Here is a 27,107-nt window from a genome sequence, read left to right as displayed (position 1 = left end):
GAAAAATGTAATAAAATATGTAAGATTAATATTTTTCCCGCAATTCGAATTACTAATCTTTTTATTGTATATTTCATAAAAAGTCGTAACTCAAATTGTAATCATGCAATTGCTCTGAAAATTTTATTGAAGTTTCCTGCGAAGATTATAAGAATACAGGTATTAATTTACGATACAAATTTTATCATTATCTGAGTTTTTAATTTTGTACATCCAAAATTGTCTATTTTTTCTACAAACAATCATCTAAAAATCAGAATGTAGTTGGAGAATCTCTTTTTTTAGTTCCAGGAAGACAGAAACACGTTGCGAATACGTCCTGAAAATTTCACAGAATTACCGCATATACTTTTTGAGAAAAGGCTTCTAATGACGCAAAAAATGTAAAGCGGAGAAAATGAGGTTCAAAGATTTCCTTCTCATACTTCTATATGTAATGAGCTTACCTCAATTTCAAAAACCTCCATACTGATACTGATCGTCCAGGTTTCTCTTCGAATCTGCCTGGCCTGTATTTGGAAAAGACACTGATCTGTTAGCTTTTTTGACCCTGCTCTCGTCGATGGTGTTCAATGCTTCTGTTGTAAAACACCAGGATCTATACCAATTCTCTTCAGCACTTCAATTCAGCCACTATTTCCGTTATTGTAACATATAACTGCATCATAGACACCTATTTTGAGTACTTCAAGTCCACGGAATATACTTTGTGAATACCTAATCTAAATTAAATTATTGAGACTTTCATTTGCATTTTGTGTCTTTCTGTGAAGACACTTCGTCAATAAATCAGAGTTTGCAAGAAACCTGAATGTGGGCTTAATTGCCGGCCGCCGTGGTCTAGCGGTTCTGGCGCTGCAGTCCGGAACCGCGGGACTGCTACGGTCGCAGGTTCGAATCCTGCCTCGGGCATGGGTGTGTGTGATGTCCTTAGGTTAGTTAGGTTTAAGTAGTTCTAGTTCTAGGGGACTTATGACCTAAGATGTTGAGTCCCATAGTGCTCAGAGCCATTTGAACCATTTGAACCATTTTTTTTGGGCTTAATTGGATTCGTAATAGCTTCTGGTAATGACTGTTTATGTGATTATGTCTCATTTCTGTTGTTGAACTTACGCCAATCGTCTTCCGGACACAGATTGTGCACTGGTGCCTTGTCAATGGATATTTTGTGGGGAAAAAATGCCCACACAACCCGCCTCATTACCTCTAAATTATGCTTTTCCTGATAGATTCCCCATAAAATAATGAAGGGAATTAATTTCTTTCAGAGTAAGCCTGCCTTTTCCTCCTAGTAGTTTTCCATCCTCAAGTACTTCACCTCTCTTCTCTTTCAGCAAGTGACGAAGCGTGCAACCAAGCCTCTTTTGTATGTGACCAACACATTCCAACTTTTCTATTGTTGTACTGTACGAATTTTTATCTGTAACAACTTTTAACGAAGAGGAGTCCCGATCACTAAGGCATTTAGTATATCTAACACGATACTGGTCTTCTGATCTGGAGAACATCCTGAGAACTGTAGCTGCCTCCTTGCCCACAATTGAGCCACTATAGTTTGTAAAGCATGCTACTGCATGCTTTTGCTGCCACAGTTTCTCACTGTTTTCATTGTTCGACATTTTTCTTGTTGCGCACTGGTGGTAGTATTTAGACATAATTTCTACATCTAAAACTCAGCCCAATAACAGACGCAACTCCATACAGAGATGTGTGACCCATTTTCATCCAGGTCCAGTCTACAGACACACTCATGTCAGTAACATTTGTAGGAGATTCACTCTCGCGAATATCTACCCCAGGATTTATTTCTTTTCTGTTTATTTCCACCAATTCTTCCACTGCTTTCTTCATAGAATCTTTGGCGGTATCGCATTCAGCATCAGACATTTCTTTATTTATTTTGTCAAATCTTGCACAAGGTAAAGAACGTTCAGGAAACCACACAATTAACTACCTCATTCCCCTTACTGTCGAAGGCATATCAGAGCTTATACCAACGTAAAATTCCTTTTATACGTACCAGTGACTGTGTTTTTTTTTTTTTTTTTTTTTTTTTTGGAGTAGGAAAATGAAAATTCATAGGCACACGAATTACAAATTAATTTAAAATTACAAGCTATTCCCACTCTTCTTTCTTCAGCAATAATTATGCATGCTATATTTTTACAGCTAACAAATGAACATGAAAACTTCATAGCCTGTCGGAGAAGCTGTAAATCAATAAATCTGAATCCAATCGAATCCACATCAACAACATTCACACAACTGTACAGTTACCCTGTCCCAAGTTTCAATGAAGAAGCTGGGAGCTTATGTTCTTCACTTCGAGCTGCTTCCTCCTTTTTGTTGGCAAACCGATTTCCAAGAAACCTCAGTTTCCTAAACACAGTTTTTCCATCATCCATTATGCATAAATCTTGACTTCCAAGTAGAGGTTTGAGAATTTAACCTTCCACCTAGTAATATGTATCAGTGTTATCACAACTTAAATAAACCACATGCAAGAAAGTTTTTCGACAAAGATGTGGGTGCCAGCCAGAGGTACAGATGTCAGCCAAAGATATCGAAATAAAATAGCCTACACACTGACCAAAATTCCTCTGAAGCAAGCAGTTTCCCACATCTGGTTGTCCTCCATGGGGCAAATATCGGAAGAGGTGGGAGTGGCCGCCAGTGCACAGTTAATCAGTTTAACAATTCAAAGGCATTTCTAAAGCTGCTATCACGATTAAATTCACACACAACATATGTTAAACTGTGTAGATCAAGAAAATAAATTTTTTGGAAAATCGTTTTTGGACCATAATCCATTACTATATATGAAGATAGTAACTGCTCTCGAAAGAACAGATACCATTGATGACCGTACAGGTTCTTTAGAATAAATGATAATTAATTGAAACCCTCAGTTGCCGACAGGTGTTGTTGATATACCTCGATGGGAACAGCTGAAAATGCGTGCCCCGACAGGGACTCGAAACCGGGATCTCCTGCTTAGATGGAAGACGCTCTGTCCATCTCAGCCACCGAGTACACATATGAATAGAGCGACTGCAGGGACTTATCACTTGCACGCTTCCCGTGAGACCGACATTCCCAACTGTCCACGATCTACATAAGTAATGTACCTAATGCGCATTTTCAGCTGTACCCATGGAGGTATATCAACAACACCTCTTGGCAACTGAGGGTTTCAATTAATTATCATTAAAGATCCATTACATCCCCCCTTAAAGATATGAAAAATAAATTCTAAGAAATGTTGATGCCAGGCTCAGATTCACAGAATGTTAAGACATGTAACTGATCAACCAAAGCAAGTGACTTGCGAAACATTTGTTCGGCCGATTCTTAAATATTTTTCACCAGTGTGGGTCGATAACAAAGTAGGATTAACGGAAGATACAGAGAAAATCGAAAGAAAAATGACACGTTTCGTCACGGAATGGTTTACTAAGTGCGAAATCGTGTTGGATATCCTCAACGAACTCCAATGCTAGTCGCTAGAATAAAGGCATTTGTTATGGCGGGGAGCGCTACTGATTAATTCCGAGATGAGAATGAGTCAATAAATACTGGGATAGCGATGTCAGAACCGCGCGTACCAGTCGGAAGTTTGTTTTCCTTTACAGCATACTCCCATTGTAAAGTTAAACACTTATTCACCATCCGATAATGCGTTAAAAGCCTGCAGCTTAGAATTCCTGTGTCTGCGTTCGCATCTAACGAGTGACCTCTCGAAAAGGGTCAAATGCATTTGGTGCCTCAGTTTGCTGCATCCTACAAGACCGATGTGTCCTGGAGGTAAAGAGATATCCCTAGACGGGAAAGCGATGTGCCATCACGTTCCAGGTCCCCCCTTGTTTTATGACTTTTCTTATCCTTTGCTGAATTCTTTTATCCAGTTGAACACAAATTTCCGTGAAATACAGCTCAAACCAGACACGGGAGAAATTTCACTATGGGCTTGCTCTGCGGACATTCCCTCGTCTCACAAAAATCGCGTAGTTCTAGACGGGTGCACACACATTGAACACCTGCTCTGTTGGTCTGGCTGCAGGACATCAACCATTGGCCGCGGTATTCTGTGTATCAGCTACATTCCGTGTGACATTTGCTGCCACCTTTCATAAATGTATAAACACGAAATTTAACACGTTATGTAGTACTGTGGCATTCGCGGCTTATTTATTGACTCACTCTCGTCCTTTGGAAGAATAGTTGGCCAACGTAGTAATTCCTCCAACATACCTTTCGCGAAATGACCACGACGAAAAAAAAAAAAAAAAAAAAAAAAAAAATCAGTGAAGTTAGGACTCATATGGAAATTTGTGCACAGCGTTCTACATCTACATCTATATGATTACTCTGCAATTCACATTTAAGTGCTTGGCAGAGGGTTCATCGAACCACAATCATACTATCTCTCTACCATTCCACTCCCGAGCTGCGCGCGGGAAAAACGAACACCTAAACCTTTCTGTTCGAGCTCTGATTTCTCTTATTTTCCTTTTCAAACACCATTCTCGAAGGGTGCAGATAGTCGGGGAAATGACAATGGCCCAGAATCAGCCTCATCCGACTATCGCCATGTATCTTGCGGAATATCGATGTAGATTCACAGAAATAATCTATGTTACCAACTACCACAACACTTTCTGTTAGTCAGCAGGGACAGAGCTACTTTGAAAGCTGAACCATTGTCGGAGTCTTCTTCATGCAGTGACTCCACTGATTCTGAGCTATATGTATCTTATCAGTGTCATCCGGCAGGATATGTCAGATGCTCGATAAACCCTAATAGCGATAACAAGAAAGGCCATTCAGACACGTCGCTCTGGAAACTCCACATTGTAACACAAACTCATTGCGCTATATCAGAACACGACCGAAGAGGAGTTTTGGAACTTGACCTCGGAATATCTCACTCCGCTGTGAGCGTGTGTAATCCTTACTGAGCAGTTTTTGTGCTGTAGTGGAAAATCCGCTTGCGCCACTATACGTAATCCGTGTCCAAATTCGATGCTTACTGTTTTTTTGTACTGCAACGATACGACGAATTGCTAACTTATTGGTTACGTAGTCGAACTAAATTTCTGATTGAAACCAATACGCGATTTCAATGTACTGAGGTGTTGTCGCACCAACAATAGGTGCAATAATGCCTTCTTCGAAGGCATCAAATCTAGATGCGTTCGAACATATCTTAACCTGGATTAAGAGATATTCTTAACTCTTTATCTACCCAGAAATAGTTACACTGTAATACTGTTATACCTGATACCTGGCTGATTAGCTGTTCCACTTGTAGAGCAGGGTTTATTGCAGCATTCCTAGAGTTAACAAGTCTCCAGTCAAATCTTCAAGTTGATTTCTATTTTGTTTTCAATATACAAACAATACGCTGCTAATACTCACCTCATATTTGAATTCTATCGCTTGCGCCTTGTCCTGTGGTCACGCAGGGTCGGCCATGGTTAACCGGATTTGGCATCTTAATTGTAAGGGGTGGCCGGATGCCCTTCCTGCGTCCACCCCGCACCCATAACCTCCCTCCCACCCCCCTCCAGGACGGAATTAGTGTACCCCAGCTGTCTGCGTCTAGTGGAAATCGTGAAATAGTGTGAATGTGTTTCAAATATCTGTGAGTCGTATAACTGAGGCGTGACGTGGGACCAGCCCAGTATTCACTTAGTAGGATGTCGAAAACCGCCTAAAAACTACATTCAGGCTGGCTGGCACACCGGCCGTCTTCGTTAATCCGCAGGGCGGATTCTATCCGGGGCCGGCGCGCCTACCCGAGTCCAGGAAGCAGCGCTTAGCGCTCTCGGCTATCCTGGCGGGTCACTTACCTCATATTTGAATACACATACGTAAACAAAAGTCTTGCATCAACCCCAATTTCGAAATTCATGCTACAGGAAACGAAACTTGGCTCTGAGACAATCTTAACAATGTGGCCAGATCACCAGGTCGTAACAAAGCAAACATTTGTGTGAAGACAAAAACATCAGTTTCCCATCGTATGCTTTTCAGAACACTCCTGAGCAACTCGAATACGTAAAGGAACGTCCTCTTGCTCGGATGGGACTTTGAATCCGTCGTGACATACCATTAATGAAATGAGTAGTTGTCCAGTTTTTCAATGGCAGCTCTACACAAGTTGCCCAGAGTGCGTCGTCGTTGTCGACATCCAAACACAGCTTGATTCAATCGATTACGCAGATGTTCCATTGGGCTTATAACTGAGGACTTGGCAGATCAGTCCAATCTGGTGATCCTAGCATGCTGAAGGAACGTGCTCGCGAAAACAGTACGATGAGAACTCGAGTTGTCATCTGTCAAGATGAAATTTTCACCATAATATCGGTGATATGGTCCCAATATTTGTTCAGAATCTCGTCCCTGCACCATAGAGCAGTCAGGCTTCCCTCAAAAATTAGACGTCTACAATCGCCTCGTAATAGCACACAAGAATATCGTTCGACTATACCCCCACCACCACTTGTTCGACATATATTCGTTAGAGGCTTACGATAGTACGACGTTGTCTCCAAACAGGTTATTTGCCCTTATCGCCGTACAGTCAGATCCGAGTGTCGTCCGCAAAGAATACCCGGCGCCAATCCTGGTGTGTCTATTCTGCATAATTTCCTGCCCATGGATCAGTGGTGTTGTGGTGTACAAAGTAACGACGTGGGGCTCGTCTCGGTCGTCGGAAACAGAGGTTCGCGGCATTCACTTCTCTCCTAACGGTTTGATCCGATGACGTCTTGTAGCCTCTTCGAAAGTCCCATTCAGTTCTGGAGCTTTCAGCTCACTGTTCCTGTGGCTAAAAAGTGCTGGATTTCGATTATCCTGTGCACTTGTCGAACGTGGATGACCATAGCTATTTAAATTCTACATTACCAGCCAAATGGAACCGATTCCATGATCGTAACACGTCACTTTTACTCCAGACCAAACATAGACTAAATTCCATGGTTGAAAAGCCTTCTGTGCCGAACCTGTTAATATGGGCAATGACCACATGTCGCCGTTGTCCTTTGTGGCGTGATGGGTGTTCATTCTATGGTTCTACAGTGTCTGTACTGCGTCACTACTGGTGCTTTACTTTCAGCCGAAATGCTGCAGTCCTTCCGAGAGTGGCGTTTTTCGCGTATGTTGCGCCCATGTTAGCTGCATGCATGTTTGCAAACAATCACAATAGCAACATCCCTTCACGACAAATCGCAGTGGCGCAAAACTTTTGTGTAGCGTCAGTCGCATTTTGGATTACACAGCTATCATTAAGAATTTTGTCTTTTATTTATTGTGTAAATAACTAAAAGTGGCTAATTCATGGATGCACTCACGTGTTCCGGGGAGAACCAGGGGAAGACATCACTAAAGAGGTATAACTGCACGTGTTGGTTAAGTATGCGTAATGTACGTAACTAGCCCTTAACTCGCTAGGTGACTTTTCTGTAAGATTTACTACGAGGTGGGGTCTCTGCGACCCCATATTTAAACAAAGATTTAAGGCCAATATCATACGAAATTTTTAATTTATGCTATAAAAGATTTATTTTTACATTTATTTACGTGTTGTCTAAATGCTCCTAGTTTATTTTATTGCAATAAACAAAGCTTGCAGCATTTTACTACTTATAACACAAAAGCACATAATTTTGTGTGGTTCTGTTAAATAGTACACGTAAATGGACTACTAGAGTACTAAATTTTACATTCTGAAAAATTATATAATCTCTGTAGGAAATAAATGTAAATTCCAAGGCTTAATTTCCGCATAAAAATTCCATCCGATGGGTGCAAAAAGAAAGTGTATCAAATTGACATTCATTGCTGGGAACTACATTTTTCTTATCATCACTCAGAACACATTCGATTTTAACAGACACTCAAAGTATTTCATTGAAGAAACAGACAGATCTCCACCACAACTTTCCTGGAGTTCTTCCTCTGAACTCTGGTTAATGTAAAATCTTCGTCTTTTTCGTTTATTTCTTCATCTATATCACTGACACTTTCCTCCATAGATCGACTAACAATTTGATCGAAGTCGGAAAAGTTAAAACTGACACATTCGTGCCAACACATTTTGAGGTAGACAGTCCGTACTGAAGAAAACAGCTACGTAGTTCACGAGGCGCTGTCTGCGGGACTCCAACACGTATCAGTAACACGTGTCAACAAGAAACACAGAAGGCGATAACGCAACCAACAGCAAAACATCGTAGGATTCGCAATTTTTTAAGATGGTAGGGGGAGTACAGAAGCGTTCCACCACAACAGGCCTTGGGGAGCGAGTTCGAAAATTTTCGCGCGGTCTGAAACACCACACCTTGTGAATTAAGGGGTATAAACCCTGTGACAGTTTTTCATCCTGTGTAGGACACAGGCTACCATAAACACAAGAAAGGTGTTTATTCCAGGTATTGCTTATCATCTGAGACTTTATGGTCATCATTCTTCCGATTGGTTTCACGCAGCCAGCCACTGTTCATTTTTTGTAGCTTGGTCACCTTCCCACTTACTGAAGACAGACCGTTATGACATTTTTCTTCAATTATTAGGCACACCTATCTTTTGTGGATATACATTACGTGACTTTAATTTAATACTTTACATTATTTTCTAAACCATCATGCTGCTGATCATAGATCCGAGCTAGGAGAATTATATCTACCCTACAACACTATCCGTCCTGTGCTCTCTTTGAACAGTCCGTTTACAGAAGGATGGTGGCTCGTAATATTGGAAGGCTTCGGTCACCATTTGTACCTACTTAGTAATCTAATCTAATGTGAATGTGATAAGCGTCAACGAACCATTCAGTAAACTTTTCATTGCGAACAAAGCTAATATACCTTAGATTTGCTGTGTTTTGTCTTATAACGCGATAAATGAAAATGAGAAAATTCACACAGAGTTCCGTTTTACACCCTTCAGTGTCGAAACTAGCGAACATTCGCGTTATGGATCGGCTCCACTTACTCCAATACACCACAAAATACACAAAATACTTATATTCTAGTTCAATAAGAAAAATATTGTATGCCACATGACGTGTGCCGCAAAGTCAGCCAAAATATCGCGATAGAGGCAAAAAAGAAGGAAAAAAAAGACAATGTTCTTCTTAGATGTCGTCGATAGCGCGTAGTGTTGGAGGATCGGAAGGCCGGGCAGCCACGGCGGCAGGTTCCGTTCCCTAACTTCAGGCGTGTGGTTATCTAGCGGGAACAGGAGTGAATCAACGCACATCCAAGTTGGAACTAGTTGATTTTATTTCTTACGTTCGGCATACATGAGAGAATGAATGTCCACGGCGGTAATGCAGTGTCGTATCCTCGACAGGGGCCGCCACATCTCAGGCACAGCTATGGATTGGAGCACTTTTGCACTGCAATCATTCCTGGCTAACAGCATCAGTTGCTGGGATGGCAGACTGGTGAAAATATGCCGCGAAAGAGAGTGTGCAGGCGGCTTGCAGAAGCAGCAGCTGGTGACAGAAGCGATGGCTTCCTCGCACCGAATCCTGGTCAACAATAACCGGCTGGTGGTGCCAGTAAACGATTAGGGATTGGTGACCAGAAGGGCTCTAGTTGCACCTTCTGCCCATAGGAGCCGATGCTAGTGCGTATACAGCAGGTGGTCCCGTATGATGACGGACGATGATGGCTGCTCCAATGGACGGTGGTGGAGCGACAGTGGATCTCCAGGCCACGTACCTGTAACATGCTCCGCAGCGGTAGGCGATTTGGTGCCTCTTGCCGGCCAAGTGGACAGTCTTCTTCAGTAATAATCGCTTGCCTACTCTCGTAAATAATTTATTTGACGACCGGATTCGTAGCCTGGGAGCCGCAACATCATATTAAATCCGTCGAATTACAATAATCATTGTGCACAGTTGCCATAGAATTACAGTTACAATCAACAGTGAGAGATAAAATTACTTACACGTTGAATAATGACATTGATGTTGGAACATGGACAGGACTGAATATTTCTTGCTATGAATAAATGACGCAGTTAGCTGATCGTCACCCTTTAAAAACCGTCAAGAAATACCCTTCCAACCTATCGCAATAAAAAACAATAAATAGCTAGAACACCAAGCCAAAAATTAAAAATTAATAGCTACCAAGAATCCTAACAGACGACAAATGGCCGATCATAACAGGTTAACTATTGGATATACAAGCACAACCCATCCAGAGTGCCTAAGAATTAACAAAATGTGAAAGTACGAACAAGAGCCCACACAGTAACAGTGACAGTATGAAATTAGAATTATATTAATACCTTCAGCTGCTGACGGTCATTGATATATTATCAACGGGGACAGGTGAAAATGTGTGCCCCGACCGTGACTCTAACGCGGGATCTCTTACTTACATCGCAGACGCTCTATCCGGCTGAGCCACCGAGGCCACAGAGGATAGTGCGACTGCAGGGACTATCTCGCGCACGCCTCCCGCGGGACTCACATTCTCACCTTGTATGTTCACACACCACATTCGTAGTGTCCTACCCCAATACACTCATTACCCGTGGAAGACATTCTTACCAAGTCCCATAAGAGTTCGGGAAATTTGTGTGCATCCGCACAGAAGAAGAAATTCATGACCGGTGTTGCCAGAACTATATACTTATATGGATATAGTATCTGTTCTTTCGGACATGTCCGAAAGAACAGACACCATATCCATAAAAGTATATAACAGTATGAATATGAATCTATTGGGGAAATTTGTGTGATAATGACGTACCATAAATATAGCAGACTGCAGTGCATTGACAAGCAGAAGGGAAAGTGGCCAGTTATGGAGTGAGGGATAAGCCATGTCGGTGGCGGAAAACGGTTCTACGCATGCGAAGTGGGGCAATATACCAATAAAAAATTCGCGTGCCGTTGTCACATTCACCGACAAAAACTGTTAGGATTCTGCCCCGAATAATGTTACTCAATTACGGGCAACAAAGAAACATGAGCAGAAAATACACTGATACAAAAACATTGCAGCACCAAGAAGGAGTTTCGTGACAAAAACGAAAGTTGGTAGCCGGTCTGTACACCTGAAACACGATGTCATTTCCGATTTTGCTTCAGTCGCGTAAGAGGGACTCTAGTAACGCCTCTACGAGGATGCAAATCATGTATGCTTGAAATACACTTTTTAACGGTTGCGCGAGTCACTTACCTTCGACACTGAACGTGGTGAGTCGATTTTAGTCAAGAAAGTCTTTAAGCCGCTATTATCAACACCCCACTGAGTTTGAACGAGGCCTACGCGGAGCTGGAAGTTCCTTCTGCGATTTTGCAAAAAGATATGGCAGTAATGTAACCACTGAACATCATTGCCGATAGCGGTTGTCACTAGAATGTACGGTAGCAAGAAGACCGAGCTCTGGATGGCCAAGTGGCACTATCCAGAAGGAAGCCGTAGTATTCGGCCTATGGCTCTGCCGCATCGTACTGCATCTGCAGCAGGAATTTGAGCAGTTGTTGGCATCAAAGCGACACAACGAACTGTTTCAAATCGTCTGAGCCAAAAGCTTTGTAGCGTGCATTGTACTGACCCCAGACCATCGCCACTCACGAATACAGTGGTGTCAAGTGAGAGCTCATTGGAGAGCAGGATGGGCATCTGTCGTGTTTTCTGATGAAAACTGATTCCGCCTCGGCGCTAGTGATGGCTGTGTGTTGTCTAGAAGGAGGGCCTGGAACCAACCTGTCTGCTTTCTAGACACACTGGATCTACAGCAGGAATTGTGGTCTGGTCTGCGATTTCTTATTACATCAGGACCACTGTCGTGGCTATCCCACTCACCCTGAATTTGTAGGCCACTCTGCTGATTCGACCTCTTGTACTGCCATTCGTGATCAATATTCCAGAGAGTTTTTTTCCAACAGGATAGCGGTCGTCCACACACCGCCGTTCAAGCCAAACATGCTCTGCAGAATTTATGGACGTCCATTTTATTGCAAGGACGAGGGATTTCAGCTGACGATATACGAGGCCTGTTCAGAAAGTAAGCTCCGATTGATTGCCAAATTGAAACCACAATGAATATCAGAAATGTTTTACTTGTAACAATTAGCAACACCTTTCAGCTACTTCTCTACATAGTCGCCGTTCTGCCTTTGACTTTTGTCATAGCGTTGTACCAACTTTTCAATATCCTCATCATAGAAGGCAGCCGCCAGTGCTTTCCGCCAATTCTCCACACTGGCCTACACCTCGTTGCCTGTGTCAAAATGTTGTCTTCAAAGACAGCGGTTCATGTGACCAGAGATGAAACTCAGGGGGAGACAATTGCGGAGTGTATTGTCGGTAATCTAACATTTCTATTTGAAAACGATGCAGGAGCATCTTCATTGCCCCTGCAGAATGCGGCTGAGAATTGTCGTGAAGACGAAACAGCACGACAGTTATGTAATGTTAGCTGCATAGCTTCAGGCGAAATTTCTCACCAGGCCCTGGGGTACTTGGCGGCAGACACTATTTTCTAGACATCTTTACGCACTCACTGCGAGCTCAGAAATGAGAAGAGCGACGTAATGCTAACTGGGGTTATACTAGAGACACTACCCAACACCTCTGTGCAAAGCTTTATCGGATTTTCATAGTCGTTTCCATTTCGCGACCGATCGGAGCTTACTTTCTGAACGCCCCTCGTATATCAGAAGACGTTCTACCACAGCTATATCTTGAGAATGTCTTTATTATACCACACGACTGGTTTCTGCGGCACATTACCGCCATCCCCAGGTCCCACCACTAAAAAAAGAGTGATTTACTTGTAGCATGTACTGTGGGACCCTCGTTACTAGCACACGTGCACTAGCTTTTATCAGCAGTCTAAACCCAATACAGTGTCACGTATAGAGTCCTAATAGGACTTAGCGAACGTGTGCTAGTAACGAGCATCCCACAGTAAATGCGTCAAGGGTATCACTCTTTTGGTAGTGGTGGGAACTGGAGATGGCGGTAATGTGTCGCCGAAACTATTCGTGTGGTACAATAAAGACAGTCTCGAGATACAGCTGTTGGTACTTTTCCTCATACGCTCTGCAGAGTTTAAATGTAACGCCTTGACCTGCTCGATCACCAGATCTACCTGCAATAAAGCACATATGGATCATTGTAGTACGGCAACTCCAGTGTCATCCACAACCAGCATTAACCGTCTCTGTACTGATTGACCAAGTGCAGCAGGCGTTGAATTCCACCCCACAGACTGACATCCCGTACCTGTACAAAACAATGCATGCACGTTTGCATGCCTGCATTTAACATTCTGGCGGTTACAACGGTTATTAATGTACCATCATTTCGCTTTTGCAGTGGCTTATCTCACGCTTACACTAACTTCTGATCTTGCAGTGTTAATCATTTAAATTATTATCTGGGCAGACGTATTTCATAAACTTCGTTACTCTACATTAACTACTTTTTGGTACGAACTTACAGCATGCTTTGGTGCTCCGTTTCTTCCGTCAGTGTAATTCGATTTATCATATGTCCATTAAGCACCTACTGAGAATAATACTGAAAAAAATTGTTATCACAATGTTAACGTTAAAATTATTTGAAGCGTCCTTACTTGACCATAATGTACGAAATAAGCGAGAGGTAAACAAGGCTATTACAGAACATTTTAGTGGGCAACGGTAATATGTTGCTTAAATAGTGTAAACCTGTCTGAAAGTACTTTATGTTATAAAATCTGTGTCTACAGAAAACCAAACATTAAACAAACAATCCTGTTGTAAAAACACCCGCAACTGAGCGCTATAGCAGAGGTTGAAAATATCGCTTCAGTTGTAAATTACTTTATTTTTACACGACCGGTTTCGTTATAAGCCCATCCTCAGGACTCACTGTTCTGCGCTCGTCGGCAGCACACCGCACCTAGTACACGTGGCGTTCGGGGTCCACAGCACAGCTACGACACCTGAGGATGGGCTTATATCAGTCCGAAACCGGTCGTGTGATATTAAAGCAATTTACAACTGAAGCGGTATTTTCAACATCTGCAAACAATAAACGAAAATGCAAGTATGGTGAAGCCATAGTACCGGAACAGTGATTCCGTCCTTTTTATTTATTAACAGATTTAAACTGATGAAGTGGTTCCTAAGCAAAGAAAGCGGCCGTTAAATAAATTATTTGCAAAGAGCTGCCAAGCGATCATTATTCAATACGACTACCTCTGGCTGCGGTTGTCCCGCATTACAAGATAGGTTCGAGCACTTACATACGTCAGGGCCAGGTTAGCCGACATGCAAATGCCCCAGGTGTCACGCACCTTACCCCTTGCAGTGCTGCAGAAGTGCCCTGGATTTTGATAACACCGCTGGTTGCCGATCGATTGGTCGTACAAACTTACCGAGTCTGACAATGATGGCCTAATGTTGCGACAGCTGGCCACCGTCTCTACACAGAGTAACCAACGCATGGAGGTAACTCACTTGCTGACAGACCGTCACTGCGGCCTTTACTAGTTAATAATAAATAGACAAATGAATAGATGTTTATTTGCAAACTAACGATTAATTCGTGAATTTGATGGCCAGAACATAATGGTGAAGCGTAAGTACGTTGGGCTAAACAATTATCTAAAGGAAAGCTGTGACATTCATTCACTTGGTGGAATCTTACAACAGAAACATTCTCGACTATACGTTTCCAGAAGTTATACAGGCCGCCGTGCTGCTGATGCGCGTACAGAGATAAGCGGACTCACCTAGGCAGGCGTGACTACCGACTTATCTGCACCCAGGTGCGGGACGTTATCGTCTTATCGCAGCAGACCCGGGCATAAATAACTGGGCAGCAGCTGGCGAGCGAGTACTTCACGCAACACGACACCGCACTGTTAGTCGGTTGAGAGCTGCTTGACATTGTCGTTATTCCTACTGCAGACGCCAGAGGCCGTCAATCATGGTGAATGGTCGGAAAATCGTCATCACGAGCCCCTTCAAGGGAGAGCCCAAAATTACTGATTTCAAAATTGAGACCGAAGAACTCCCGGCGTTGCAGGATGGCCAAATACTGTGCGAGGCAGAATACATCAGCGTGGACCCATACCAGCGGGCGTACTCCCAGAGGCATAAGGTCGGCGCCACCATGTTAGGATCACAGGTATGAGTCATCAAGAAGATGATACGAAGCGATGGCCGGCCGGAGTGGCCGAGCGGTTAAAGGCGCTACAGTCTGGAACCGCAAGACCGCTACGGTCGCAGGTTCGAATCCTGCCTCGGGCATGGATGTGTGTGATGTCATTAGGTTAGTTAGGTTTAAGTAGTTCTAAGTTCTAGGGGACTTATGACCACAGCAGTTGAGTCCCATAGTGCTCAGAGCCATTTGAACCATTTTGAACGAAGCGATGCACATTCGTATTTCATCCTCACCACTGGATCTGACTTGTACGTCTTTTGGATATACTTCCTGTTGCGTCATTCACGCTGTATACTTTCAGCAAATAAAAGAAAAATCACCATCAGTATACGTGCAGTAAGTATTCTTCTATTTCTGCCACATGAAAGCTGAGCGGATATCTCTAACCCTTCAGGAAGATATTTGAAAGGGATCATAGAATGAGTATCGGGAAGCCGTCTCTGGCCTAAGACCCTAATTTCTTTCTCAGACTTGTCTCGACCCACTTAACTGGTACAGTTCATGAGTGCCTTCCAGTCTGATGACATTCCACTGAGTCGTCGTTTACGTGTATCTGCAAGTGTTTCAGAGGACAAGGTTTGCAATACTGTTTCTTTGCTGTATTACAGGTGTCGCGGATAGTGGAGAGCCGGTCACCGGACTACCCAGTAGGACGCCATGTCGTCGGCTACTGGGACTGGTGCGACCGCACCGTGGTGAACCCAACAGCGAAGGCTGGAGAAATTCTGCCACCGATGCTGGTGCAGAACTACGGAGACCTGCCGCTGTCTCTGTCGCTGGGAGTGTTGGGCATGCCTGGAGCTACAGCCTACTTCGGACTGCTGGACATCTGCGACCCTAAGCCTGGAGAGACGGTGGTCGTCAGTGGCGCGGCCGGCGCTGTAGGCTCCATAGTCGGGCAGATAGCGCGCATCAAGGGCTGCAAGGTCATCGGCATAACAGGCTCTGACGTAAAGGTAATCACCAGACACTCCCACTGCCTGTCGTCCCCTTTCCTTGAATTAACCTTTTGGTCTTACCACAGTCACCTCCCATACTTCATTAACCTTTGATGCATTCCATCCATCAGTTGAGGTTGCCCTTCTTCCTCTCTGTCACTCTCTTTCTGCACATCCCCGTTCTCCGCCCACTGTTTCGCTCCATCGCGCTCTCCCCCCCCCCCCCCCCCCACAAACTCCTTTATGGAATATTTCCAACCACATCTTAATGACTGTGAGAAAATGAAACACCTACAGCTATCCTTATGATCTTATTTATTCTGTAGCTATCAGTTCCGAAGCTCAGTGAGCCATCATCAGGTCTTAACTTGTTTCTGAAGGGGTTATCACTATCCATATGTACTACGCGTCAGTGGCCAACATAGGTTTACGCAGAATATCAGTAACTGTGATGTCGTCTCTCCAACCATCAACTGTCAAGTGTTGAACAGATAGTCTGCGTAGACCAGTTATATCAGTCTGTGATGCGTCGTACACTATGTGATCAAAAGTATCCGGACACCTGGCTGAAAATGACTTACAAGTTAGTGGCGCCCTCCATTGATAATGCTGGATTTCAATATGGTGTTGACCCACCATTACCCTTGATGACAGCTTCCACTCTCACAGGCATAATTTCATTCACGAGGTGGTATGTTTCTTGGGGAATGGCAGATCATTCTTCACGGAATGCTGCACTGAGGAGAGGTATCGATGTCGGCAGGTCAGTCCATTACAGGACGTTATTGCCGTGTAACCACTCCGCCATAGGCCGTGCATTATGAACAGGTGCTCGCTCGCGTTGAAAGATAAAATTGCCACCCCCAAATTATTCTTCGACAGTTGGAAGCTAGAAGCTGCTTAAAACATCAGTGTAGACCTGTGCTGTGATAGTGTCACGCAAAACAACATGGGGTGCAAGTCCCCTCCATGAAAAACACGACCACATCATAACACCAACACCTCCGAATTTTACTGTTGGCACTACACGTACTGGCAGAAGACGTTTGCTGGGCATTCGCAAATACCCACACCCTGTCATAGGATCACCACATTGTGTACCGTGATTCGTCACTCCCCACAACGTTTCCCCACTGTCCTACCGGCCAATGTTTACGCTCGTTACAACGAGCGAGGCGGCGTTTGGCTTTCACCGGCGTGATGTGTGGCTTATGAGTAGCCACTCGACCACGAAATCCAAGTTTCCTCACCTCCCTCCTGACTGTCACAGTTCTTGCAGTGGATCCTGTTGCAGTCTGGAATCCCTGGGTGATAGTCTGGATAGATGTCTGCCTATTAAACATTACGACCTTCTTCAACAGTCGGCGGTCTCTATCAGTCAACAGACGAGGTCAGCCTGTACTCTTTTGTGCTGTACGTGCCCCTTCATGTTGCCACTTCACTATCACATCGGAAACAGTGAATCTGGGGATGTTTAGGAATGCGGAAATCTCGCGTGGAGACGTATGATTCAAATGACACCCAATCACCTGACCACTTTCGAAGTCCGTGAGTCCTGTGGAGCGCCCCATTCTGCTCTCTCACGATGCCTAATGACTACTGAGGTCGCTGATACGGAGTACCTGGCATAAGGTGACAGCACAATGCACCTAACCTATGTTTTGGGGGGGTGTCCAGATGCTTTTGATCATATAGTGTATATATGGATTGTGATAATCCCTTTAGCATCAAATAGGACCTGCAAATGGTGCACTGAAGCGCCGAAACTATAGCTACACAATAAATAAGATCACAAGGACGCCTGTGGGCGTTTCAATTTCTTACAATAGTGAACGGTCGTGGTCCCCAAGATCTCCAGGGAAACGGATGGGTGGCCGAGCGGTTCTAGGCTCTACAGTCTGGAACCGCATGACCGCTACGGTCACAGGTTCGAATCCTGCCACGGGCATGGATGTGTCTGATGTCCTTAGCTTAGTTAGGTTTAAGTAGTTCTAAGTTCTAGGAGACTGATGACCTCAGAAGGTAAGTCCCATAGTGCTCAGAGCCATTTGAACCATTTCTTTGAAACTGATGGCCATACAAAAACAACTCCATGATATTCTCAGATTCCTGCTTCTTTCAGTTTTCTGCCTCTGAACTTAAGGTTAGAGTGACGTTAATTTTGCTGCTGAAAAGGAAATTCTGTATCTGTGAATGTCATCATACAAGCGCACGATTCCCTCTGCACTCCTTGGATCATTAATTACTTAGGACAGTGATAACCATTTAGAATGATGTTGCCAATATAAGTTGTTTTTCTGCGTTTCTTTATGGATTTCAGACTGTTGCCAGAATCTTACTGGTGATTATCGTAAACCACACTAACCAGTCATCAGATTGAGATAAATGACATGATATCAAGAAAAAATATGTGACGGTTTGTAGCCAGTACCATGAACACTCCGGGGACCTTTGATGTCTATGTGGATCGAGATACAGAATGCTTACAACTAACAATCTAATAGAAACAGTCTAGACCGCATAAAATATTCCATTTAAGAAAATGTTGACCGGTTTCGATGAATAGCTGATAATCACGAGACCGGTACATACGTACTCTTTGCTGACTGCTGAAGCTAGTGGCATGGAGTTGGTGTGAATCTAGCTTTCGCTACTTGAAGCAGTGTAGATGGAATAATGTTGAGACTGTGCGGTGCAGGATTTGCGTCGTTAGCAATTTTAGTGCCATAATCTGCCGTTAGGTGCCGGTACTAGTATGGCCACGCGGGGTTGGAACACAGGCACCAGGGTGCGTTACAGTTCCAGACAGTCAACGCGGATCTGGACCGGTGAGCATGGCTTTACTCGTAAAAATCAAATAAGAAACAGTCTCGATAGCGTTTTCAAGTTTTTTATTTATTAGAAACCGGCTTCGGTCCTTTCCTCTGACAATTTTCAGGCTTTTGACCGTCATTATGGTTGCTGGGGTAGGCAGACAAAGCGAGATCCTTAGAAGTAAAGTTGTCACCGCTTTACTCTTAAAGCTGTTTTATCAAAACAACAGCAAGAGAGCTGCCGATCTTTCGCAGCACCGACGCATTAAAGGAATACGGAGAGGTCCTCTTTCTGCACCGGAGCTGAAGAACATGATTCGTAAGTTCTAATTAACTGGCATTCAGGTCACAGCTTCTGTGAGATGCCGATGGCCAATTGTTCCTCAAGTTGTTAAAGAATACACTGTTACCATTCATGAGAAAGCTGAACATTCCGTGACCTACGGTTCGAGAAACTGTTGCGAGAAATTGTGAAATGGTATCTGTACGAACTTCACAATACTCCCCAACTTATACCACGTAACGCAGACATTCGAGTAGACTTTGCTCTTACGTTTATTACGTAGATTGAAGTTATCGACACATCGCCTTGAAATGTTTTGTGACCTGATGAAGCACACTTTACGCTCGCTGTGACAATGAACGCTCACAGTTGTTGCATCTGGGGTTGAAACCCACCAACGAACGTTCAGGAAGTTGTTAAAAACCTTTAAAAAGCCAAAATCGCACTGAATATTTTTTTTATTCAAGACAACAGTTTTCGACCGTCTTAGCTGTAATCTTCAGGTCTTAAACATTCTTTTTGTAGTAAAATATGCTCATTTTACGCTCACCTCATGCACAAGACGTCAAGTGGATAAAACTCAGCACATTATAAACGTCTGTCATCGCTAAAATATTTGAAAACACACAGCAACTTGTCCAAAACACCATGTCCACATACATATTGTTCACAGATGCTTGTTACAGAGCAAAATGTATGTGGACATGGCCATTTCAACAATACGTTGTGTGGTTTTAAATATTTTAGCTATGATAAACTTCTATAATGTGCTAACTTTTATCTATTTGACATCTTGCGCAAGAGGTCAGCGCAAAATGAACATGTTTTATTACAAAAAGAAGTTTAAGACCTGAAGATGACAGCTAAGACTGTTGAAACCGATTGTCTTTAATAAAAAAATATTTTGTGCGATCTTGGCGATTCAATGATTTTAACAAACAAAGCAGATCGCCCTTCAGTACTCTTATAATGCGAAGCTACAGTGCATAATTTTCTCCTGCACAGCGAAAGTGTCGTTGTTTGCTGTGGCTTCATGCATCGGTTCGTGATTGCTCCACTCTTCTTTGAGGAACTCAGATCCCAAGGACATGCAGCGTGAACGGCGCACATTCCTTTCATCTGTCTCGCCAACATGTGATTCCTGCGCTACAGGACACCGGTGCTTTGGTCTCAACTGTTTTGATGTACGGAGTTCCATCTCATATTGCTCGTGAAGACACTCGGTTACTTCGTACAGCATTTTGAGAAAACCAAATTTTAAGCCTACCGTTTCAAACTGCGTGGCCAGCAAGATTCTACGTTATTCTCTGTCGTCTACATCAATTATAGATATAATAGAACCATTGTCATTATATGATACATTGAACTTTTACTTAGTAGTTCTGTGTATTTTATTAACTAACAATTCTAGCCAATGTACATACTATTTGACTGTAGGATCATAGTTACAGATTACGAACCTTTCTTCTAAACAGAGCGCTGCGTAGACCAAGTACCTAACGTAAGAGCAAAGACAGGTAAACAAGCAACTGGTTTGGTCGTATGGACGCTGTTTAGAAGACCAACCTCAGTAGCAGTAACCCCTAGGTGTCGTCACAAGTAGCAAAATTTTATTATAACCACTTTCAATAATACAGAACCAACTGAAAATGGTTCAAATATCTATAAGCATTATGGGACTTAACATCTGAGGTCATCAGTCCCCTCGACGTAGAAATACTTAAACCTAACCTAAGGACATCACACACATCCATGCCCGAGGCAGGATTCGATCATGCGACCGTAGCAGCATCGCAGTTCCGGACTGAAGCACCTGGAACTGCTCGGTCACAGCGGCCGGCGAGCTAACTGAATTTTCACTTTGCAGGAGTATGAGCGCTATTGTTTCGAAACTTCGTGGCGTATTAAAATAATGTGCCTGACCCCGACTTGAGCATAAAATTTTTCTGCAGCAAAACTTGTTACAGACTGAACTATCTAGACTTAACTAATGACTTGTAATCACAGCTTCAATTCTCGCAGCATCACCATCTCTCTTTCGAAGCTTCACCGTAGGTCCGCTGCAAAAATGGAAGTTTTCTACTGCTCAAAGAAATGGTATCATGGAAAAATGGCATGAGACAGCCATTTTTTTTTTTTTTTTCCTTTTGAGAATGGATCATTCATTCTCAACGGATAAAATTTTCTCTTTTCTATTTCCCTTCTGTTTTTTATGCTTCATGACATTTATCCCCACTCCTTTCAATCAGAAGAATTAGGCATTGAGGTGTACAGCCAATCTTCCAAGTACCTTGGAATGTAGGACAGATGTACTGGTGTAATTTAAGCTGTACTCGGATAGTCTCTTCAGTACAAACATTGTTTCTGAAGGGCAATGTTGTTGGTTAGAAAAGTGACTGCTACACATTAGTTTGGTTTAAGACTAAATGATCGTATATGAAATGATGAGGACGAAAACCTAATACCCAGTCCGCGAGTGGAGAAAATCTTCGGCACGGTCGGGAATCGAACTCGAGCCCACTGCAGGGCTGTCAGGTGCGCTGACCACTCAGCTAAATAGGCGCACGTTTGTTTGATGTAGGATTTATACAAGAAACGAGTGGAACCTACTGGTCCTTCATGAAGGTAATGAACCAATGGCGATGAGCTCTGCTGGTATTCGACTTCAGAGCACTGCGTGTTCTATTGTTAGTAGTTCGGGTCTTGTAAGATAAAGCCATCTAGACATCATACATGTTGGTAGCATTCGCTTCCTCGGTCCTTGACACGTTCAGTAAAACTTTATATCACCGCCTAGTGATGTTAGTACGTACATAAAATTTTTTTCTACTGTTTTCAGTGTCCTCCTTAAGAGGAGGAGATAAATTGTTTCTATGAAAATAACAGAGGAAAAGGTGCACTTCTACATCTACCTCCATATCTACGTAGATATTCCGCACGCCACCGCAAAATGCGTGTCGTCGGATGCCCTGTACCACTGCTAGTCCTTCCATTTCCTGTTCCACTCGCAAGTAGGACGAGAGAGAAACGACTGTCTATATGCCTCTTATCTGACGTTCATGGTTCTTACACACAATATATGATGACGGGAGTAGAACAGTTTGGCAGTCAGCTTCAAATGCCGGTACTCTAAATTTTCTCAACAGTGTTTCTCGAAAGGAACGTCGCCTTCGCGCCAGGGATTTCCATTTGAGTTCCCAAAGCATCTTCTAACACTTACGTGTTGCTCTAACCTATTGGTAACAAATCTAGCAGCCCGCCTCTGAATTGCATCAACGTCTTTCTTCAATTAGATCTGTTACAGATCCCAAAGCGTCGAGCAGTATACGAGAATAGGTCGCACTAGCGTCCTATATTCGGTCTCCTTTACAGGTGAGCCACTCATTCCTAAAATTCTCCCAATAAACCTAAGTCGACGATCCGCCTTCTCTGTCACATTTCTGATACGCTCGTTCCATTTCATATCGTCTTGCGACTTTACACCTGGATATCTACACGACTTGACTGTGTCAAGCATGACACTAGCGATACTGTATCCCAACATTACAGGTTTGTTATTCCTACTCATCCAAATTAACTTGCATTTTTCTACACCTAGAGCTAGCTGTCATTCATCACACCAACTGAGAATTTTGTCTGAGTCATCTTGCAACTTCTTCCTGCCTCTCAACTTCGACACCTACCTTACACCACAGCATGATCAGCAAACACGGGTAGATTTCTGCCCACAAAGTCCGCCAAATCATTTGTGTACATAGTGAACAACAGCAGTCCTAACACACTTCCTTCACGTATACTGAGCTATCAGTAATAACACATGATATTATTTCACCTTTTTCTATTTCATCTTGTAACCTCCCCCTCACTTATCGACCTTAATGACAGTGAAGAATTAAACCGCATGTACCTAATGGAAATTTGGGAAAGCGATCGTCACCGAAGTTAATCTGTCGGTAAAGAGGGAGGAAAGGGTTACATCTAAATGAAAGGAAAAATGCAAATGAAACTGGTGGAAATTAATTTTGAAAAGGGGTAAAGTTAATGAAGAAAGTAAATGTGCGGCCGTTACGTTAACAATTAACTAGCGGTAATTAGATATTTGAGATTTGGGGGAAATTACGGTCGCCAGTCCTAAGGACAATTACTATAGTAACTGAAAAAGAAAGGTAATTACACATATAATTAGCACTAGAAGTGTGGCAACTGAAGGTTGACACGTGTAGTGTGAAAACTGAAAGTTTGTCAGAAGTAATAACTTTCGCTGCACTCTGACTTAATTTAGCAAAAGAATTAATAAAACCGGAAAACTGAAAGTTAATTTAGTGACTGAAATTAATAAGAAGCTTTCTTTCTTAAGCACATCGAAATTCAGTAAAATACGGTTAGTCTTGGAGTACCTCAACAATCATTTCAAAAGCTACTTGAATCTACGCAATTTAGAAATAAGAGATTTAGCTTTGAACTTGAATTATATGATTCTGAACAATTAACAATAGTAAAATTTAGTACGTACCAAGCTGAGCTGCAGTCACAGGTAAGCTAAAATACGGTAACAAAACTCGCACTCTTAATTTGTGCTTGCGTAATCTAAATATTGTAGCCAGCTATGAATACTTAAACTGAACTTTGAGATTAAAGCAGTGAAATTGAATTATATTATTTTAATGCTGGCGTTTGAATTTCAACGACACTCGGGTTCATTTCGGAAAAGGAAGGGACCCTGCTTGGTAATGCACTTGGGACAATGAGCAACAAAGGTTCATGCTAAGTAGCTGTAATTTTGTGATGCAACAATTTTAAAAGTTTGAAAAGCTGAGGTCTGCCATACAGTTCTAAATCTTTACGTGCTTCCAGTCTTCCTTGTTGGTTGATTGAAGGTTTGAAGCCGTCGATCGAGGATGTGGCGACAGTCACTCATTGTCGGGCGTCGCTGTTGCAGAAGCTGGATGTTGGCGCGCCTTCTTCTCGACACGGTCACCAGACGAAACGGGCTCTTGATGTGCGCCAGCTAATGCTTCCCGTCCGCGACACCATGTCAGAAACTATCATCGCAAGTCGAGCGCCATTACATGCTGCCAAACCCCGAAAGCGCGGCAACTCGCGGGAGCTACACACAACACACCTGCTCCACTCGCTACTCCAGCCAGACCTCCTCTGCCCGCGCACCACGCGACCGAGTTAACACTACCAAAGATCCTACACACTTTGATTCTTCACACGACCCATCGATGTAATCGTTCGATAGCAGTTTTCCCTAGGCAAGACCCAGCGTAAAAATACAAATAATATTTACGAAACAAACCAATTATACATCGACATAAGCGCATAAATATATATATACAAACAGTAAAACAATTACAATATATGAAGAGACAGAAATGTCATATCTTGAGGTAACAAAACAAGGAAAAAAATAATAGTACAATAGATGGAAATAGGAGGATATGCATTTCCGGCGTTACAATCTTCGTTCTTTCTATTCTGTCACTGTCATTACCTATAAAAGGTTGTGTTTTTAATGTCAAATATTTTGTTCTTTCCAGGTGGCGTCAGTGTGCCACATGAGCGTGGGACGTGAATACGTAATTTTTCTCTGTACATTCACAGGTTAAGTGGCTGAAGGAGGAGTTAGGTTTCGACCACGCCATCAACTACAAGACGGTGAACGTTGAGAAGGCTTTGAAGGAGGCTGTCCCAGATGGCGCGGACGTCTACTTCGACAACGTGGGAGGGGAGCAGAGCAGTGCGGTGATCGCCAACATGAAGCACCGCGGCCGCATCTCCGTGTGCGGCTGCATCTCGTCCTACAACGAGTCGAAGGTGCCGCTGGCGCCCGTCATACAGATGTACATGGTGGGAAAGGAGCTCAAGATGGAGGGGTTCTTCGTGGGGCGCTGGTTGGACAGCTGGGACCAGGCGTTCAAGGAGATGGCGCAGTGGATCAAAGAGGGCAAACTCAAGTACAAGGAGACCGTCACGGAAGGCTTCCAGAACACGCCGAAAGCTTTCATTGGCATGCTCAGGGGTGAGAACTTGGGCAAAGCGATTGTCAAAGTGTGAGTTGATTTTCACGCGTGATAAATGCTCCTCGCTCCACTGAAGATATGAAGGATTCTGGTGATTCAACGAGGTAAAATAGTACATGTTAAATCATCAGTACAAAGAATAGCATTTGCCGAACATGTTTCGTTGTCTTAGCAATAAAATGTTGTTTCTGTATAATGATTGTGTAGGCCTTCACTCCATAAACAATAATTTTTACGTATATTATCCTCCTATGAGCTAGCCAACTACAATGGTGACACTGGTGCTTATTATTTCATCAAATTCGTCAAGTAGCCATCACATTCAGCGACCATCTATTTCTGATACATTACTATTGCACCATATCAACGAATAGTGTGAGGTCAATCACATGAGTGCTAGAAGGAACTCGATAAACTTCGGTTACACGATAAATCAGTCTAATCTAAAACCCGTAAATTCAACTAAATACATAGGTATTACAATTATGAACAAATTAAATTGGAAAGAACACCTAGAAAATGTTGTGGGGAAGGCTAACCAAAGGCTGCGTTTTATTGGCTGGACACTTAGAAAATACAACAGACCTTCTAAGAAGACTGCCTACACTACGCTTGTCCGTCTTCTTTTAGAATACTGCTGCACGATGTGGGACCCCCACCAGACAGGACTGACAGAGTTCATCGAAAAAGTTCAAAGAAAGGCAGCGCGTTTTGTTTTATCGCTAAATATGGGAGAGAGTGTCACAGATATGACACAGGATTTGGGCTGGGCATCACTAAAAGAAAGGCGTTTTTCGTTGCGACGGAATCTTCTCACGAAATTCCAATCACCAAATTTCTCCCCCGAATGCGAAAATATTTTTTTGACAACGACCATATAATGGAGGAACGATCACCACCATAAAATAAGGAAAATGAGAGCTCGTACTGAAAGATATAGGTGTTCATTCTTTCCTCGCGCTATACGAGATTGGAATAATAGAGAATTGTTAAGGTGGTTCGATGAACACTCTGCCACGCAGTTACATGTGATTTGCAGAGTATCCATGCCGATGTAGATGTAGATGTATTACATCACCAATGTCTGAAGAACACATTATGATCAAGAGATGGTTTCACTTTGCTCACATTTCCACGCTGGAAGTCGAAACCACCTGTACATCCAGAGGGATCCACAGTATGCTAAGAAAGCACAAGTAAGTCAGTAGGGAAGACACTGAGCCCGAAGCAGAATCACCAGTTCTGCTTGAACCTGAAACTATACTACGATTGAACCACATCTAAACAAATAAAAATATCATGACACTGTTGTTACTGCTTTAATATAAAGTGGGAACATATCCTGTATTGAAATATACTTTCTAGGTGTACTGTGTATTGTGTATTGAACCACGGACCTAGAAACGACGGAGAGGCTTCGTCTCCACCGTAGCCCTCAGTGGTACACAACCCCACGACAGGCTACAGCGGTCCACTCATACCAACGCCGCCCCACAACGAACCCACGATCAGTGTGCGGTTCGGCCCCCACTGGATCCTCCCAGATAGACTCATACCAGACGAGTGTAGCCCCAAATTTTTGCGTGGTAGAGTACTTATGGTGTACGAGTACGTGGAGACAGTGTTTGTGCAGCAATCGCCGACATATTGTATATAAGGGGAATCAACCCGCATTCGCCGAGGTATATGGAAAACCGCCTTAAAAACCATCCACAGACTGTCCGGCACACCGGACCTCGACACTCGACACTAATTCGCCGGGCGGATTCGTGCCAGGGGCCGGCACGCCTTCCCGCCAGGGAAGCAGCGCGTTAGACCGGGCGCAAAGCCGGTGGGGGTGGGCGGGCTTATTTTCTAGT

General features: G+C 43.3%; 1 protein-coding gene across 1 annotated transcript in view; it reads left to right on the top strand.

The window, feature by feature from the left end:
• LOC126418203 (prostaglandin reductase 1-like) overlaps window positions 1-25,406 on the top strand; it is a 111,913-nt gene extending 86,507 nt beyond the window's left edge. Inside the window, exons 3-4 of the mRNA XM_050085175.1 lie at window positions 15,797-16,144; window positions 24,830-25,406. Coding sequence (XP_049941132.1) covers window positions 15,797-16,144; window positions 24,830-25,282 — 801 coding nt within the window. The 3' untranslated portion in view covers window positions 25,283-25,406. The remainder of the gene's footprint in view (window positions 1-15,796; window positions 16,145-24,829) is intronic.
• The last annotated feature ends 1,701 nt before the right edge of the window (window positions 25,407-27,107 follow it).

Source organism: Schistocerca serialis, chromosome 1, assembly GCF_023864345.2.
Source record: "Schistocerca serialis cubense isolate TAMUIC-IGC-003099 chromosome 1, iqSchSeri2.2, whole genome shotgun sequence".
In the NCBI taxonomy this organism is placed as follows: domain Eukaryota; kingdom Metazoa; phylum Arthropoda; class Insecta; order Orthoptera; family Acrididae; genus Schistocerca; species Schistocerca serialis.
The sequence above is the reverse complement of the archived record's forward strand: the minus strand, read 5'-3'. Positions and strand labels throughout refer to the sequence as shown.